This window comes from Haliotis cracherodii, unplaced genomic scaffold (assembly GCF_022045235.1).
Source record: "Haliotis cracherodii isolate W230 unplaced genomic scaffold, xgHalCrac1.p SCAF_1, whole genome shotgun sequence".
Lineage (NCBI taxonomy): Eukaryota > Metazoa > Mollusca > Gastropoda > Lepetellida > Haliotidae > Haliotis > Haliotis cracherodii.
Window position 1 is genome coordinate 78,397,161 of NW_027266264.1, and position 17,134 is coordinate 78,414,294.

General features: G+C 41.5%; 1 protein-coding gene across 1 annotated transcript in view; it reads right to left on the reverse strand.

Moving 5' to 3' along the window:
* The window catches only part of LOC139457843 (probable E3 ubiquitin-protein ligase HERC1), a 63,163-nt gene that overhangs the window by 19,815 nt on the left and 26,214 nt on the right, over window positions 1-17,134 (reverse strand). Inside the window, exons 30-52 of the mRNA XM_071239194.1 lie at window positions 16,824-17,064; window positions 16,159-16,283; window positions 15,406-15,564; window positions 14,312-14,415; window positions 13,336-13,641; window positions 12,189-12,428; window positions 11,838-11,921; window positions 11,052-11,292; window positions 10,069-10,190; window positions 9,603-9,766; window positions 7,775-8,784; window positions 6,893-7,064; window positions 6,185-6,393; window positions 5,713-5,872; window positions 5,265-5,419; window positions 4,972-5,132; window positions 4,145-4,247; window positions 3,174-3,401; window positions 2,888-3,076; window positions 2,525-2,699; window positions 1,748-1,970; window positions 1,076-1,259; window positions 244-538 (exon numbers count right to left, since the gene is read on the reverse strand). Of these exons, the coding sequence (XP_071095295.1) occupies window positions 244-538; window positions 1,076-1,259; window positions 1,748-1,970; window positions 2,525-2,699; window positions 2,888-3,076; window positions 3,174-3,401; window positions 4,145-4,247; window positions 4,972-5,132; window positions 5,265-5,419; window positions 5,713-5,872; window positions 6,185-6,393; window positions 6,893-7,064; window positions 7,775-8,784; window positions 9,603-9,766; window positions 10,069-10,190; window positions 11,052-11,292; window positions 11,838-11,921; window positions 12,189-12,428; window positions 13,336-13,641; window positions 14,312-14,415; window positions 15,406-15,564; window positions 16,159-16,283; window positions 16,824-17,064 (5,050 nt within the window). The remainder of the gene's footprint in view (window positions 1-243; window positions 539-1,075; window positions 1,260-1,747; window positions 1,971-2,524; window positions 2,700-2,887; window positions 3,077-3,173; window positions 3,402-4,144; window positions 4,248-4,971; window positions 5,133-5,264; window positions 5,420-5,712; window positions 5,873-6,184; window positions 6,394-6,892; window positions 7,065-7,774; window positions 8,785-9,602; window positions 9,767-10,068; window positions 10,191-11,051; window positions 11,293-11,837; window positions 11,922-12,188; window positions 12,429-13,335; window positions 13,642-14,311; window positions 14,416-15,405; window positions 15,565-16,158; window positions 16,284-16,823; window positions 17,065-17,134) is intronic.

The following is a 17,134-nucleotide window of genomic DNA, read 5'->3' on the forward strand; positions in this document are numbered from 1 at the left end:
CGCCTTTTACGGCAAGCATGGGTTTCTGAAGACCTATTCTACCCCGGATCTTCTCGCGTCCCATGCTGTTTGGGTACCCAGACACACTATCAAGAAGGTCACACAACACCTAATCCTATTTAAGTTAAGGGCACTGGTGACCTGGTTTGCTCCTGAATTTACTCAATGTCAGTTTTACATGTTTATGACAATATCAATATAGTTAGAACAAAAGAATCACAATATTTCTTGAGTCACACATACCCTGAAGCAAGCAGTGTTTTTTTGGAGTTCCAGGCACATCCTGACAGTCTGTTCTGATGTGCCTCAAGTTTGGACACAGGGCAGGATGGCAGGTCTCCCACCAGATCCACTTGGTTCTCTGACATGTAGGGGATGCTCTGGCCCTGAGCAGACAGGGCCTGTACAAGCTGGTAGGCAGACCACTGACGATGGTGGGAGGGCATTCGTGCCGAGATTACACATGCCGAGAGTGCATTGATCAGTTGGAGTGGGGAGAACTTTGTCTCCTCTGACGATGCACTCTCACTGGGGGTGTCTGGAGAGAAAAAAGGTAACTAGCATATGCTATGCTGACTCAAGGGTATCCATAATTTGTAAAAGGCACATTAAGAAGGTCCTTGGAGTTGAATGAAAGAGAGATAACTGAAGTGTCCTATAAAACTGCTGGTGCTGGATATGTTGCTCCAATGCTACTTGGAGATAATTGTTTTAACTGTTACATATCTTCTTCCATTTGTTTGTTGTTCCAGCTTCATGACTTTGGTCTGTAAATAATCGAGTCTGGACCAGACAATCCAGTGATTGATATGAGCATCGATCAACGCAATTGGGATACAAAAACGTGCATCAACAAAGTTAGTAAGCCTGACCACCCGATACTGTTAGTCACCTTTTCTGACAAGCATGGGTTGATGAAGACCTATTCTAACCCAGATTTTCATGGATCTACACAAATCTGATAACTAAGACTGCATGTACCACTGCCGACCAAGGCACTGCGAGCGGATAATGTGTGAGCATCTTTATTTATGCCTGCTCTAAATTTAAGAAACAACACTAACTGCCACACTACCTTTGTCAAGAGAGAGTTGGGCTTGGATAAGCTTCTGACTCCATCCCTTCTGAGCTAGCAAGGACACAAGAGCCTGGGTAACTGCAAATGTTGGCGAGTCTGGCAGTTTGTGTGGTGAGTGTCTGGAGCTGGTGGTATCCTCCATGCTACTTGTACTGAGACCCATGGCTGCCAGCATCAACTCCTGTCACAGGCAGACTTCGCTAATGTACTACTGCACATGGTGCTACATAAACTGCAGTGTCTTGTACGAATGTAAAAAAGACCTTTGTGATGCAGTTGCTTATTTTTGATGCTTTGATAAATGATAAAATCAGTCGATGCATTCTTATAATGAAGAAAATCACATTCTTATATATAAGAATTACAATGTATAGTGGGGAGATATCATGTAATACTGTGTTTCGGATTCCTCGCCTACCATATTTTCAACACCAATCATAAACTGAACCCAACTAGAGATATACAGCGAATGTTAAGAAAAAACCCAAAACAAATACAAGAACAGAGCTAGGTCCGTCAGAAACCATGTCTTCTCTCCTGAGCTCAACATAAATGTGCCAATAACTTGGTGTTCCTTGTTTTTAATTTCTGACCAACAGCCATGCTTGAAGTTTTAAAGCTCAATGACATTGATGCTCCTGTATTTGAGCCCCATGTGGCTGCACGTACCTGTGTACAGAGAGAGATGAGCTGCTGGAGTGAGACCGGACTCTCCTGGACGAGAGCCCCGATGGCGGTAGTGAGATAGCGCAGGTACTCGGACTGGTCCCGCTGCTGGGTGTGGGACATCTCTATCTTCCCTGCAGCACACAGGGACATCAGTCGCACAATCTGCATGATGTCAGCCAGGCCAATGTGATCCAGTGCTGCTGAAAGGCAACATGAGCTGCCACTGAAAATATATAAGAAGTAAACACGTTAGTGTTGATGTTTACAGTTTGTTTCTCAAATTCAGTAATGATATTTAACTCTCTTTGATAAATATTCATCTCAATGTATGTTGTTGTTCAACTATCTTGTTATCCTATTAGAGCTTTGGGTTCATTCCTAAAACCAACATTCACCTGTAAAAATCAGAAATATATATCCAATAGACTGCTTTTTATCCCACAAATGGTTTGAGTCAGTAACACCTGTGTGGCTGCAACACTTAAACCACTAGGCCACCCTAACACCCCCTGATAGAAGAGAACAGAACATACCTCTGTGCCAGCAGGGTGAGGACCTTCATCACCATGGTTCGAGTCAGTAAGACCTGTGTGGCTGCAACACTTAAACCACTAGGCCACCCTAACACCCCCTGATAGAAGAGAACAGAACATACCTCTGTGCCAGCAGGGTGAGGACCTTCATCACCATGGTTCGAGTCAGTAAGACCTGTGTGGCTGCAACACTTAAACCACTAGGCCACCCTAACACCCCCTGATAGAAGAGAACAGAACATACCTCTGTGCCAGCAGGGTGAGGACCTTCATCACCATGGTTCGAGCCAGCAACACCTGTGTGGCTGCAGTGGTTCTCCTCAGCGCCAACAGACGATCGGCACTGCTCTGAAGACATGTGGCCTGCTCACCGAGAGATTTCTGTTTGGGATCAAGCTTACTTGATTTGTAGAAGCTACCTACAAATACACAAAACACCCAAATGCATAATAACATTATACCAAATCATCTTGAAATACTTTTTTGGATATGATACCTTATTGCGGTCAGGGAATTATATGCTGTAAACTTTGCAAATTATTTCTTCATAAATTATTAAATATATTTACATGAGCAAATGAGAGTGATTAGTTAGAAAAAAACTCACTGAGAGACTCTGTTGTGACTTCTGAAGTACTGTTAGTAACAGATTTTGCCCCAAGAGGATCAGGATCAAGGAATCGGACAGGTTCAGGAATAGACTTGCGATCACTCAAGCCAAGACGAGGTAGCAGCTTCTGGTAGCTGTCAGCACTGATGTTGATACCACTGTCCTCAGATAGAAATGCAAGTTCATCTAAACAGAAACAAAAAGAGTACAGCTTAAATTCTATCCTTGGAAACATCAGCTACAGATTTGTCAAGTAATAAAATAAGTAACTGTGGCATATTACCATCAAGTCCTCCGTCTGTGGCTCCCAGCAGATCTGGTGCTGACTTGTCAGTGGTGCCCTCTGTCACTGACTCAGGAACTACATTGGTGCTGTGCTTCCTCTGCAGCAGGTAGCGGTCTCGACAGTCTCGGCACAGCAGGTAGTGGGGATGCCCCGATCCACAGATACCCCCATAGCCAACCTGCTCATACCGCCCGGTACCATCGTAGCCATGGCCTCGGCTGATTCCTGGAGTAGGGATCATCAGAGTGCATCTAATGTTGGCATTAATATCAAGAACATGTAACCTAGAAGTAACCTGCAACCAGTACCAGCCCTATAGTCACAACTAAATTTCATAACGGTTAAGGACTATTTGCAATTTCATCACAATATGGCTGCAATACTACAGATGTGACATATAAATAAAATCCTAACTTACTCACACTAGCATAAATTACAACAATTTGGAAAAGTTTCCATACTTATCATAACTACCAGTGACAAAAACAAGATGTTTCTACTGCTGGTAACTCTAAAACCCAAACCAAAAAACTTTTGAAACATATAAATCACACCTAATTTTAAAAGTTCTATTTCCTATTTCAAGTAAAACTACAACTTCAGCTGCTTAAATCCCCCGGGGGGCACGGGTGGCCCAGTCGTCTAAGGCGCCGCAATTCGCTGTGCAGAGTTGCGTCCCTTGGGCACGCCAGAAACCTATGATCGTGGGTTCGAATCCCGGTTCGCCCCGATTATGTTTCTAGGTTTGTCAGCACCATACCCGTGCTCGTGGGTTTCACCGAAGTGGTAAATGTCTGAGACCTGCATCACTTCGGGATTTCCTCCCACATTAAGCTAACACGCTGTGATATAACTGGAATACTGTTAAAATCGGCGTTAAACAAAACTCACTCACTTAAATCCGCCCCATATATGTATTTTTGGTAATAGTTCAGTGGGGACTGACTAGACAGCGTTATGTTCCTTACTTCCACATCCAGGGTGACAGAGTCGGAGGTGACGAGACATGACACCAGTCTCTTGATTACACAGTTCACAAGTCAGCGTTCTCCCCGGCTCAGTGTCGCGCCTCTGGAAACAAAGTATTCAAAGAACATAGATGTATGAATACCATCTCTCAGACTAGATCTGTAGTCAAAGAACCAGAAACCAGCATATACACAAATCATATTCTACAATGACGTAAAGGGACAGTACATACACAGTTCTGTGTGTTTCTAAATCATTCCAGCCTCACTTCAAGAACACCTGATTCTGAGTTGTCAATCTGAGGTTTCAACTAGCAATAACATACTTCTGATCAAAAACACAACTTTTCAAAGAACAGAAAATCTAATATTTTACGTAGATTTCTTCTCTTTTAATCAGGAATGATAGGCAGGAACACAAACTGACAAATGAGTAATACAGGTTTGAAAATGCTCACTTGTAGTTTCTCAAGCATTCAAAGTAGGAGTCAATTGTACAGATATTCGAAAAATTAAAAATCAGAATGCTGGATCAGATTCCAAACTGAATAGGAATCTGCAAACCTGCATGTACCTTCTAGTTCATTACCACTGTGTCATGGCAGGGAGCTGCTAATTTGGGATAAACATAAAGTCCCTAACTTAATAGAAATACAATTGTTTCCATACATGTTACTCCAGCTACATGGGATGATGCTCATGCTGTCAAACACTAGTTTGACTGTCACACACTTGAATATTTGCAAGCTGGGAATAGCCGGAATGTTTATAACAGTGGATTAATACAACATTTACTCACTGACTGCAAGTCTACCATCATGGCTCACCTCCGACACATCTCTGCTGGGGTCCAGTGTAAACACATCCTCCAACCCTTCTTCATTGTACATCTCATCCTGCAAGTCGAAGTCATCAAAAGGGTCGTACAGGGGGCGTGCTTCTCCAACCTCATGACGTCTTTCTGGTCTCTCATCACGCCGTTCACGACCTGGAAAAAGTCATTGCATAAAAAACCTGTGTTTGTTTAATATAAAAAACATCTTCAGCCTTTAAAAACTTTCCTAGGTACAAAATGACAATAACGCTTGTGATCATGATATTGGTAATGTCATTTAGTTACCAGCTGTGAGGAAGCTCCTGATATCAATGTGTCGACTACGAGTGAGACGCCGAGGTCTCCGACTGATTCTTGGCTGTGGCAACTCAAACTGCTCATCTGATGATTCATCACTGAGGAAGCCATCCTGGAAGGATGACGTGTCTGCACTGACATCCCTGAAAGGACAAATCAAAGTGATAACACACAATAACAGGCACAACAATAACAGACATGAAGACTTGACTCAGTCTTGTGAGCCTATGGAGAGTCGGATGTCTTCCAAAGTCAAGACAAGAACTGGCATATTATGTAAGTCATGAGCATTGACCCAAATATAGGTGACAATTACATCACTTACATAAAGTGTACCACTGATGCATGGCTACAAAGGGGCTGGTCCACCAAGCCAAACATTGTGTGTTCTAATGATGCCATTACACTCTATGAATTCAATTGTTGGTGTCCTCACCTTGTTGAGTCTGCCACCAAGTCTGTATCATCTGACAAAGACGTGGCGGACGGTCTTAGTGTATCTCTACTACTGATAGCGGTCAGCTCGGATGGGTTTTCCAGCATCCACGTGGCCAGACTGTTGATGGATCTTGCAGTCACTTCTCTACCACTGATGCCTGGATGTAACATATTGACAGTAATGTCAGGGTAACAAGGGTTAAACATACATCCTCTGCATAACACAACAGAGATATTTAGCTTCCCATGAACACTTTGGAAAGTGGGCAGTATCAAAATCCATAATTGACTTCAATTACCTCAACTAAATCCATTACTATTGTACATGATACATCAATAATGGGTCTAAAACACAAAATTTATCGATTTGGTCACATTAAATAAATTGATGTTATCCTTTGCATGGTATTGTTATTTCTATTTGTAAAGGTTATTGAAGGCTTAACATGTGGTTTGTTAATGTCACACACCAGTTGCTGCGAGGGCCTGCTTGATATGTGCCAGGGTGAAGCCCATCTCCATGAGGTGTGTCACTATGGCAGGTGGGGGTGGGGACGGAGAGCGAGATCGGATGGGAGGGGGAGGGGGATTACGGCGTGGCTGTAGAGGCACCCCTAGTGATATGCGTGGCCGCAGTGCATGGAACATCCTTCTTGTGAATCCAACCATGTCCTCAGCACTGCAAGGATGAAAACATGGTACACATCAGAGATGAAGAAGCGGAATCTTTGGAAAAACATGCCACACCATAAACATGAAAAAAGAAAAGAAGTAAAGTAAAGTGGTTCTCACAGCTCAAGCATATAACTCTAAAACATTGGACACACATGCTCAAGTACCATTCGAAAAAGTGTGGGACATTTAGATAAACATTTGAATTTATTGTCAAAACGCTTTAAATTCATTATTTACCACAGTGTTTTATTGATAAATGTGAATGTCTTGAAAACCAATAATACTTTGTTTACCCTATTCAAGCACAAAAATAAAGTACCCAATGTTTACAAAAATCAAAGATGAAGGAGCACCAATCAAATAGAAGTTGGTTGCATTAATTGATGTTCATGACATCAATCACGGGAATGCCTGGTCCAGGCTTAATTATTTACAGACCACCATCATATAGCGGGAGTATTGCTGAGTGAGGCGTTAAAAAACAAACAAACAACCAAACCTACCTCGAACTTGTCCTCATGTATTGGAGGATGGAGGTTTGTTGTGAAGAGGTTTGAGGCTTGTTGGCCTCCCCGACTGCTGGAGAGTTGGTGCTGTCTGTAGATTGAGCTGTATGGGTTGGAGTACTGTGTTCTGGCTTCACACCTTCACTCACCAGTCTCTCCTCCAGCTTGTCTGACAGATGAACAATCAAACATTGATAGGATGTTGTTGCTCCAACATCTTGCTATTCAATCTAATCTACACTTAAACCCAGTTGTGATAGATATGACATGATGATTGCACAAACATAACACATATTTGGGATGTTATGGTTTGAAAAAAATTGAACAGGTTCTTGTCTTACTGAAACCATTTTGTATCTGACTAACCGTTTTCACAGCTAAATATTTATAACATCTACAGGGCAGGGTACAGATTTTTATGACCCAAGACAGTCAATGATGAAATAAATGATCCCCTATATTTGACATCGAGATTGTCATTAATATAGCAGATAACTTGATTTACATCATTGAAATAGACTGTTGCCAATTGTGGATTCAGTGTCTTTTTATAACCATTTCATAGTGAATACAACAGATTGTAACTACATTAATCATGTTAATAGTTTCAGAAACATACCTGCAAATGATTATTAATTAAATTAAACTAGGATAACAAATACCAGTGTATACCCCCCACCCCCCAGTCAGTTATGACTCAGCTACATCTCTTCAACCCGAAAAGAACTGAGTTTGAGTGAGACAGAGTATGAACAACATCCCATGTCTTTGGGGCATAATTAGCCAAGTCACCAAGCCTAACTACATGATCCTATTTACTTGCCTCTTATAACAAGCAATAGATGGCTGGGGCCTCCTCTCAACCACCACAAGTCATACCTTCATATTCCTGTAGGCCCAGTTTCTCATCCGCCTGAACTGTAACCATGGATTTATGTAACACACTCAGAGTCCGCTCCAGCTCACTGAGAGACACAACCCTCCGGAATGGAGATGGCATTGTTGCTCTCTGCACCATCAGCTTCAAAATACTTCTAAGAACACTCTTCAGTTTTTCATCCCTCTGTGGAATGATACCCTCCAGTAATCCCTTAGTGCCATCTAATCTGACCTTCTCTTTCGGGACCAGTAACATCTCAGTGAACTTATTGTTGCAGATAATCACAGAAAGAGCCTTCAGAGCTGACAGCTGTATTGCAGCGTACTTCACAGATCTCAGTTCCTTTTCATCTGTTGAATATTTGAGAGTACTCGAGTCACTGACAGTCATATTTGAACACTGTGTGGTTGTCATAACATCAGGTGGTTCTGTGTCCTCTTCTGCCTGGCTTGCAGCATTGTTTATTACATCTGCATCCTCCTCCCTCTGTGTTCCTCCAGGATCAGATTGAGGGACAGAATCCGTAGCGTTCTCCTCCGGTCTGGCAACAGTATCACTCTCAGCCTCAAACCACTGATCTCCTGAACTATCTGTAACCTCAGCAATGTCCTCTGAGGAGTCTCGAACCCCAGGTGGAGGCTCCACACTCTGAACATTGTCCCCTCTAGGTGCAGGCTCTTCATCAGATTCAGTGGAGGCCTTCTTGTCAGCATTGTGATCAAAGTCCACAGTTTTGGCTTCCTCCTCATCCAGGATGCGTGCTATGTCTGCATCTAGTTCCTTCATGAGGGCATCTTCATGTTCCTTCTCCTCGGTGTCAGGGGCTGGCTTGTCTTTGTCCACAATGTTGGGTGTGGTCGGGGTAACAGCAACCTCTGATGGGGCTTTCTCGGTCAGCAGGAAGGTCATCTCCATTATTGCTTCCAGGTGGTGGGCTCCAATACCACTGAATTTGGTTATAGCAAATGGGATGCTTTCTACAGCTTCCAGGTTGCTTAGAGATGTGTCACTGTAATAATGCAATAAACATTAATAAATACTACTTTCTCCACAAATAGCCTAATTGTAATGACAATAAAGATATACAAAATATCTGAAATATTGCTTACACTAAGTTTTCACCATTTCAGACCAATATAAATACCTTATCAGCACCTGTAAAAATAGATCAGATTTCAAAAGAGTGACCCATTTTGCTTACCGGTATTGATGGAGGGTCATTTGTTCTTTCTAGGTTCAAGAACCCATGCTCCATGTAATATGAATCAATTGTTACATACTTGAAGTGGAACTATATTTAAGGCATTAATGTTTCATACATTACAGGATAAGACTTTTTCATAAACAGATTCAAGGATCAGGAAGAACAAATGCATTTCACGTGAACAAACTTCTCAGCTGTTTTAGATAACAAAGATCAATTAAGAAAACATTCTACACCCAATATGCAACTCTCTACAATTGCTTGAGACCTCTCAAATTATTAATAAGCAAAAGATTGCAAAGTTCATGTCACAAGACATATGCTAAACGTGATGTTGGGTCATACAATTTTTATCCAATAATGATGACGTCAAGCTACTGTTGTTGCAGCTGATTCTGAACCAGGAATTCACTGGACATTCTGAATGTACATTGTAACAAGTAAAACTAAAAATTGATCCCAGTTCCCGCTACTGCTAAACAAAGATCTGAGGCATCCCATTTCATTAAAGTACAAATATATATCAACCATAACATGGTTTAAGTTGGATAAATCACTTGAATCTGTTAATTTCTAGGAAGTAGAATCAGATTCTGATGATTTCTCCAAGTCATTACACCTACCCAACAGTGGTGTCTCCTTCATCCCACTGCACCTTAGCTGTGACAGCTCCTTCTCTAGCCAGACCAAGCACAGTGCCCTTCTTCCCTGTGAGTCTGTGCAGGCACCGGCCTCCCACTCTCAGCCCTCGATCTGTCCCACCAATAACAACCATGCATGGCCACACCTGCAGAATTACACAGCAGCTCCTGTTATTGTTAGGCAATGAGGGAGGATGTCACATAAAACGAGGGTGTGAGTGTGTCAGCAAAATATGATACAGTCCTAAGTCCAGTACCCCCTCCCCCACCAGTCCAATAATTAATTACCAGTCAGTTATTGGGATTCAAAGCTACTGCCACCAAAACAATACAAGGCAAAAACACCTGTTATCCCAATAGTGTACTGTCAATCATCCTCTAACTTTACTTAGAAAAGAAAGAACATCAGTCATCTGCTACTACATTGTCAGTAACTGTGAAGTAGTACCTCTTGACACAACCAGTCCAGGTTTCCCTCATGCATGAACTCCGAGACCTGGTCTGATGCCAGCATGTGATGTGGGTGGACTTTCTCCTGTACACACTCCGGAAACTCGAGGGATTCAGCTCCTATTGGAATTTAAGACACTGAGGTAAATTTGAAATCCTATAAAAACTCATAACAACTGCACCTGCAAGAAATGTGATGAAATACTATTGGGAATAATACATATATATTAAAGAGTGTAACACTAATCAATGATATTATTACCACCAATAAATGCTCAAAGAGTATGTGACAAAGACTTAAGCAATTATATTGAGTGAGTGAGATTGGATTTACGCCCCTTTTAGCAATATTCCAGCAATATCACGGCGGGAGACACCAGAAATGGGCTTCATGCATTGTACCCATGTCAGGATTCGAACCTGGGTCTTTGGCATGACGAGCGAACGCTTTAACCAGTAGGCTACCCGACCGCCCCAGAATTATATTGTGCTGATGACAGAGTTCTGATTTCCAAATACTTCTACAATGTAAAGTACACACTTGAGTGATGAGATTACATGAGAGTAATCAACATTAATAACCTGAACCGCAGCCCCTTGTGTTACTCATATATGATCCCAAACTGGCTTCCACAGGAGGTATTGTTTGGGTGATCGCTTGGCTGAGATCAAGCAATGAATTCACACTGCTTTGCAGAATATTGTGAAATTGGTTACCATGATGTCAGAATCAAATGATAATGCTATTCTCTCTGCTACTGAAACTGGTTTGCTGTATTTTTTACACTCCAGACATTGGTTATTACTATTTACCAACTAAAATGGTGGGAAGAATGATTTGGGATGATAAACAGAATTTCGCCCTGGTGTCTTTTGACATAAAATACATCAACACTTGTTGAAAAATGTTTTAAATCAACTTTTATCGACTAGTGTTGATATATTATTTATCTAAAAGTACTGACTGCAGCTCCAGCTTACCTGCTTGCTCCTCTGGTTGTCTTTCCCCCTCCAGTCTGTCTGTGGAAGCATTGTTATGTATCCGACCAAGCACACTGTATATCTTGTTGTTGACATGTGAGGTCCACGAGTCGACTGTGTGGAGGTGTCTAATCAGTGTGATACCTGCCTCGACCATCACACCCACAGTGGGGGCACAATGGGGGTCCCCAGGGAGCAGATCCCTGGGGGTGCTCCGTAGCTGCATGTCTGTTATCTTCACCTATCACAGACACAGCTGACAGTGGTATACTGGATTCAAGCTTAACATTTGTTTAAAGAAATAATACGTACAATGACAAGCATGTCTTACAGAACTGATACAATTAAATAAACTTTACTTAAATTGTTGTTAGGCATCTAAAAGCTCAGACTTTTCATATGGACAAGAAGTAGTCCTGAAATGACATTACATAATGTCTTGACCATTAGTCTTACTTACTCACCTGAATATCAATAATATATTATACTAAAAAAAACCTAAAGAACACCTGATTCTTACACATTGCTATAGTTTCTATATCCCCCGCCAACTTTGTTGGGCGGGGTATAAAAACAGCAGACCTTAAATGTGAAGCAGATTGGTTTGGGGAGGCAAACATTCTTTCATCGTGCACCAGTGGTTAATATGCCTTCCCTTTCTGTACTAAACACCAGGTACAGGAAACAATTCAATCCTGATGGACTAATTTCTACAGTGAATGTTATGCATTAGGTTGTTCGCACATCAGACTCAATGAAAACTGAGTACATAGAAACACACATTACCTTTTCACCAGGGTTGCTGCTGTAAAATGTTACACATGGATAGAGCTCTGTAGCATCCAAGTCTTCAAAGGCTATCCTAGGGTCCTGCAAACAATGGTACACTGTTTAAAACTTTGGATATTCTAAAGAGTCAATAATATACAAATAATTGCATTCATATAATTCTGTACTCGTTTGTTTGGTCATGAATAAGATTTATACCTGTTTGTCAATATGTGATGTCAGGTCACACAAACAAAGGGCTTTCTACATTGTTTTAATATTGTTATTTTTTTAGTTTGGTGGTTGGGGGAAGGGGAGGTCACAATGCAGCCATGGAATTAGACAAATCATCTAACACAAAATACTTACATCTCCATTTTTGCCAAATGCAAGTGTCCTTGCATCCATGTCCAGAATGACAGTGATGTAGTCTCCCTGGCTGAAGTTTGGTAGTGTTAGTGTTTGTTCCCCATTGTGGTAGAGGTTGCCACTGTACGCCCTGTACAGCCACATGTCCGATGTTGTACGGTGACCATGGTCCCTCACTGGCCACTTAGACACGCCCACACATGTGCCTTCATTACAGCGATTCTCTTTCACAATCAGAAACTGAAAAAAAGGAATAATGGACAAAAATACCAAATTGTCATATCCAACAACCATATTTGTATTGTAGTCATAAAAAACAAGTACAAAACATGGTATATTTAGTCAAAACTCCCTTTTTATGGGTCAGGACATGATGTGGCATAACTCATCAAGAATTCATTCTTAGATCACTGATGCAAAATTTAGTCAGAGTAAGTATAAATGTTGAAGACTGAGTAACTTTTCTTTAAAGCTCATTTGGAATATTTCAGTTGTACCTTGATATAAATTCACATTTCACCTTAAAATGGAAGGAAAACCCAAAGTAAAGCAGGTTGAGGGGTTCACCACTTCCGTGAACCAACAAACAGAGGTGTGTTGCTGACAGACCAACTATCATAATCAGGACAAAGCTGTGACATTAACACACAACCAGAGGATCTTGATACATTTAGGAAGCAACTTGGCACAACAAATTGCAGCACTTGAGAAGACTAAGTCATCTGTATTCTGCAGTGCTTAACATACACCCTTATTGTACCAGCAAAAAGTTATTGAAAAAGACACAACAAGCATGAAATACTCATATCCCCTGCCAATATGACATGTTTGCTTGTGTGCAAGGCAAGAAATATTGTACGGTTTTCAAGATCTGCTCCGGAAACGAGCATTTCTGCCATTATCAGTCTAAGTCAAAGTCGTTGCCATGGAAACTTGAATAATAAATTTTCACCAGTAAACCACAAGACCTATCTATGTGCCATGTTTATGGTTAAGATATCTCTCATGGTTTTTGAGTTTTGCTGTGGAAACTAAACTTGACGGACGGATGGATGATCGGACATCACCCATTCCTATATCCCCCTTCCACTTCGTGGCAGGGGATAAGCTATTGCCGGAGTCCACTAAGGGTGTCACAAGTGCCTACCTTCCACTGATAGCACCCAGATGTAACAGCCGTGCTCCCAATGCCGAACCCCCTGCCTCCCGTTCCATGCACCAGAGTATGTCCTGCCTCCACGCTGCTGTTCAAACATTTCTCTGGGTCAAAGCAAGCTCCCTGCATCATGATGGAGTCTACAATGTTGGTGGCACCGGACACTTCACCAGAATTTTCTAAGGCTTCTATTTTTCTCAAAAGGTTCATTTTCCTATCTTCAGCTTTCTGCATGGCTTCTGCTACTGGAATCTGCCACATATTCTTGGACAGACTGTCAAACAACTGCCCAACAACCTTCAAAAGATGGAGAGATATTTATTAGTTTATCATGTACTTATATTGTTAATTTATTGCCGTAGGCTTCCTGCCCTACAACCTTTAAATGTCAGCTTTCATAAGTTTTATACTTGTATATGTAGGATAAAACTGCTGTCTTGAAACTAGAAGAATAAGAAAAAGTAAATCACTTTTCTTGCTTTCATAATCAATATCAACTCTCAAGATAAGCTTAAACTAATCCTGTATCAATACACTACTGAAGTAACACCAGTCAGCGTCTCTACAAGTCACTCATTGTGAATGTGTGATTAATGCTTCACATGCAATCAACAATATTCCACCTTATTCACATTGTCCTGTAAATAACCAAGTGTGTGCCTAGCAAACCAGTGATTAATGGCATGAGCAATGATCCACTTTGTCAGGTAGCAATGACACACAATTAGCCAGCCAAACCATTGAATGAGTGAGTAACATCCCACAAAATCAGACTTGTCACAGAGTCTGATCGCCTGATCACAGTTCGTCACCTCTTATGGTAAGTAATGGTGCAGGGGACCTATCCTAACTCTAATCCCCACATTGTTCATGACAAGAATAGAGTGCTGTGGCTGCATTCTTCCTCTAGATGCTACAGGGTCAACTGTGGCAGTCAGTGATTTCAGTGGAGCTGCATGTGGCTGACCTTGTCCTTGTATTCGGTGTCCTCCCCACCCGTGGCTGGCAGCACAGCCTCCAGAAGGATGAGAGCAAGGAGGCGTGTCCTCAGATTGCTGAAGTAGGGCACTCCTGCAACACATCGTTACTTGATTACAGCCATGACACTTATAGTGATGTTTCTACAAACCTCTATACAGAGCAAGCTGAGTAAAGTCCAAAACCTGAACCAGAGTGCATTCACCAAAAGATTGTTTTTACGTTATGATACCCAAACCTGCAATTGAGTTGCTACTAGGGATGGGTATTGGAGGATTAAAGTGTATCATAAGTATAATATTTTGCGATACACATGGCCGTATTGCGATACATATGATGATATACTGTATAATTCTAAATTTTTAATTTAGAAGCAATCTAATACATTAAGGTTCATAAATGGAACAAAACAAGATGCTGGTGCAACATAATGTTCACTCAGTCGATAAATACAAAGCCATCTTTGGGCCCGAGGTGAATGCTTCAGTGCAGTGAAGGCATTTGGCAAGTATATAACATTAAACACATCATAAAAATCTCTATTTGAAATCACCCAATATATTGAGCATACATAAATGATATTGTGATACGTATCATGGAAAAAATGAACTTCAATTTACTGATATGCCTTTGGACTTGACCTAAAGAGATTAAAATGATTTATTTTTCAACATAAACAGCTTCCACAGTGATACATTTTTGCCAGAAATGTTGTTGGGATTCTATCCTTCTCCTGGCTGTCCAAAGAGCTGCTATGACATCATAGTTTGAGTCGAAATGGGTTCTGGCTAGAGTTGTCTTCGTGTTTGGGAACAGATGGAAGTCTGACAGAGCCACATGAGGAGAATTAGGGTGGTGGAAATAAGGTAGGCAATTCCTTCAATGTGATGCTCAACACTTTTCAATTAACCCTCGTATCTTTTGCCATATTCATAGTGTAAAGGAGTATCACAACCAAAAAATATCTCCATCAAGATTTGTCACAGTTTTTGTGTGACCAGTGTCATGTGGCAGTGTCAACTTGGCATTCAAGTTGAGACATGCTGAAGACATGGGCATGCACACATGCACAGGGGAACATACCTCTGTCATCTGTTCCACTAGCTATGTTGAGCAAAGCATCCACCCATCTGGTGCATGCCAGTCTCTGCTGGATGGGCTTGGAGACTGCAACACGTCTGAGGAACACCAGGAAGTCGCCCACAGAAGTCTGGGAAGATGTTGCCTCATTCTCACCATTATCTATGAGTTGGAAATGTTAACAACAAAATAAATCTTTGACTATCCGGATAAAATAAAATAATAAACAGATGAACTCATTCGTTCTGGAAATACTTCTTAACCTTGTGCATGCAACTACAATTTCAGTACACCCCATTTTTAGAAACATGGGTGGCTAAGTTGTTAAAGATGCTGCAATTTGCTGTACAGATTTGTGTTCCTTAGCTGTGCCAGGATCTCCTGAAAATTTAACATTTGAAATCTCTGATTCATCCTGATTATGATCCTTGGTCCATCAACACCATACCCAACAATGAAGCACAAACTGAACTACTGTTCAAAGTTGCTAAAACCCAACTCACTCATTGATGTTCATCATACAACAGGAGGGAACAGGAGAACAAATTTGAATGCAAAGTGTCATAATCTTTGTGCATTCCCCCCTCTATGGTACCTTGTGTCTAAGAAATGGCATATTACTATCATCATTACAATTTCAGCATATACATGTCCGTGACAGTTTCTGTACATTACATGTGTCTATGACAACATCATCAAACTATATTAGTATACAGCACAGGAGTGAATGACTCATGCACGAGATAGCTTTCTTACCAGCTGCACACCCATCCCCTGTGTCCAGTTCGGGGCAGGCTATGTACAGCAACTTCTGCAGGTGCTTCCACAGAAGCTCAATGATGGCCTGAATCACGCCCAGACTCAGCCGGTCAGCATAGGTACTGGAGGGACAATGTGTTCACATGTCATAGCAGTACAACCATCTTATATCTAAATATTTTCTACACAAAATCAATTTTCAAAACCACTAGTTGTTTGAAATTATGCATGAAATCTAGGCCTCACCATACTTTTAATTACAAGAATGAAAGATGTTTTTATTCTGATTCAAATACTATATCAAGGACTCGAGGAATCCTCTCAATTTCTAACATAGTTGCTGAAGACAAGATATGAATATGAACTGTTTTCACACAAACTGACGACTGATCTGGGGGTTGTACTGATCGATTCCTGACTTCCATAATGAAAATGTTTGAATTATTGTCTTCGATGTAAGAACACTGGTTATTTGAAGTCATTTGAAGATCAAACTTCATCTGCTACTTAACTCATCAGGTCTCACAAGGAAAAAGTAAAATCTCATACCTGGGACCTGGGTATAGACATCTCCTGAGAGGTTATCATGAAAAGACAGGTACTGTCTAATATAATAGTCCATATCCGTGATTGGTTTACAATTGTAACGACTCACTACCTACCCTGTGGTGACCGCTATGATCTGTAGCAGGCGGAGGCTCGACACCTGCAGAATGGCTCCCAGGTGGGTAGCCTCCAGGCACCGCTGCAGTGGTGGAAGCGTGTTGGGGAGGGACACCGAGTTCTGACACAGCTGGAACAGCATCGGCAGCAGGCCACATGACACGGCCAGTGACACATCCACAGGCTTGTACTTGACACTCAGGGCAAGAATAGTGGACAGGAGCAGATGGTTCTTGGTGGCTGTTGTTGAACATACAGGTTCAAGATATCAACCAAAGAGCTGGTAATATGTGTGGAAATAGATTTACTT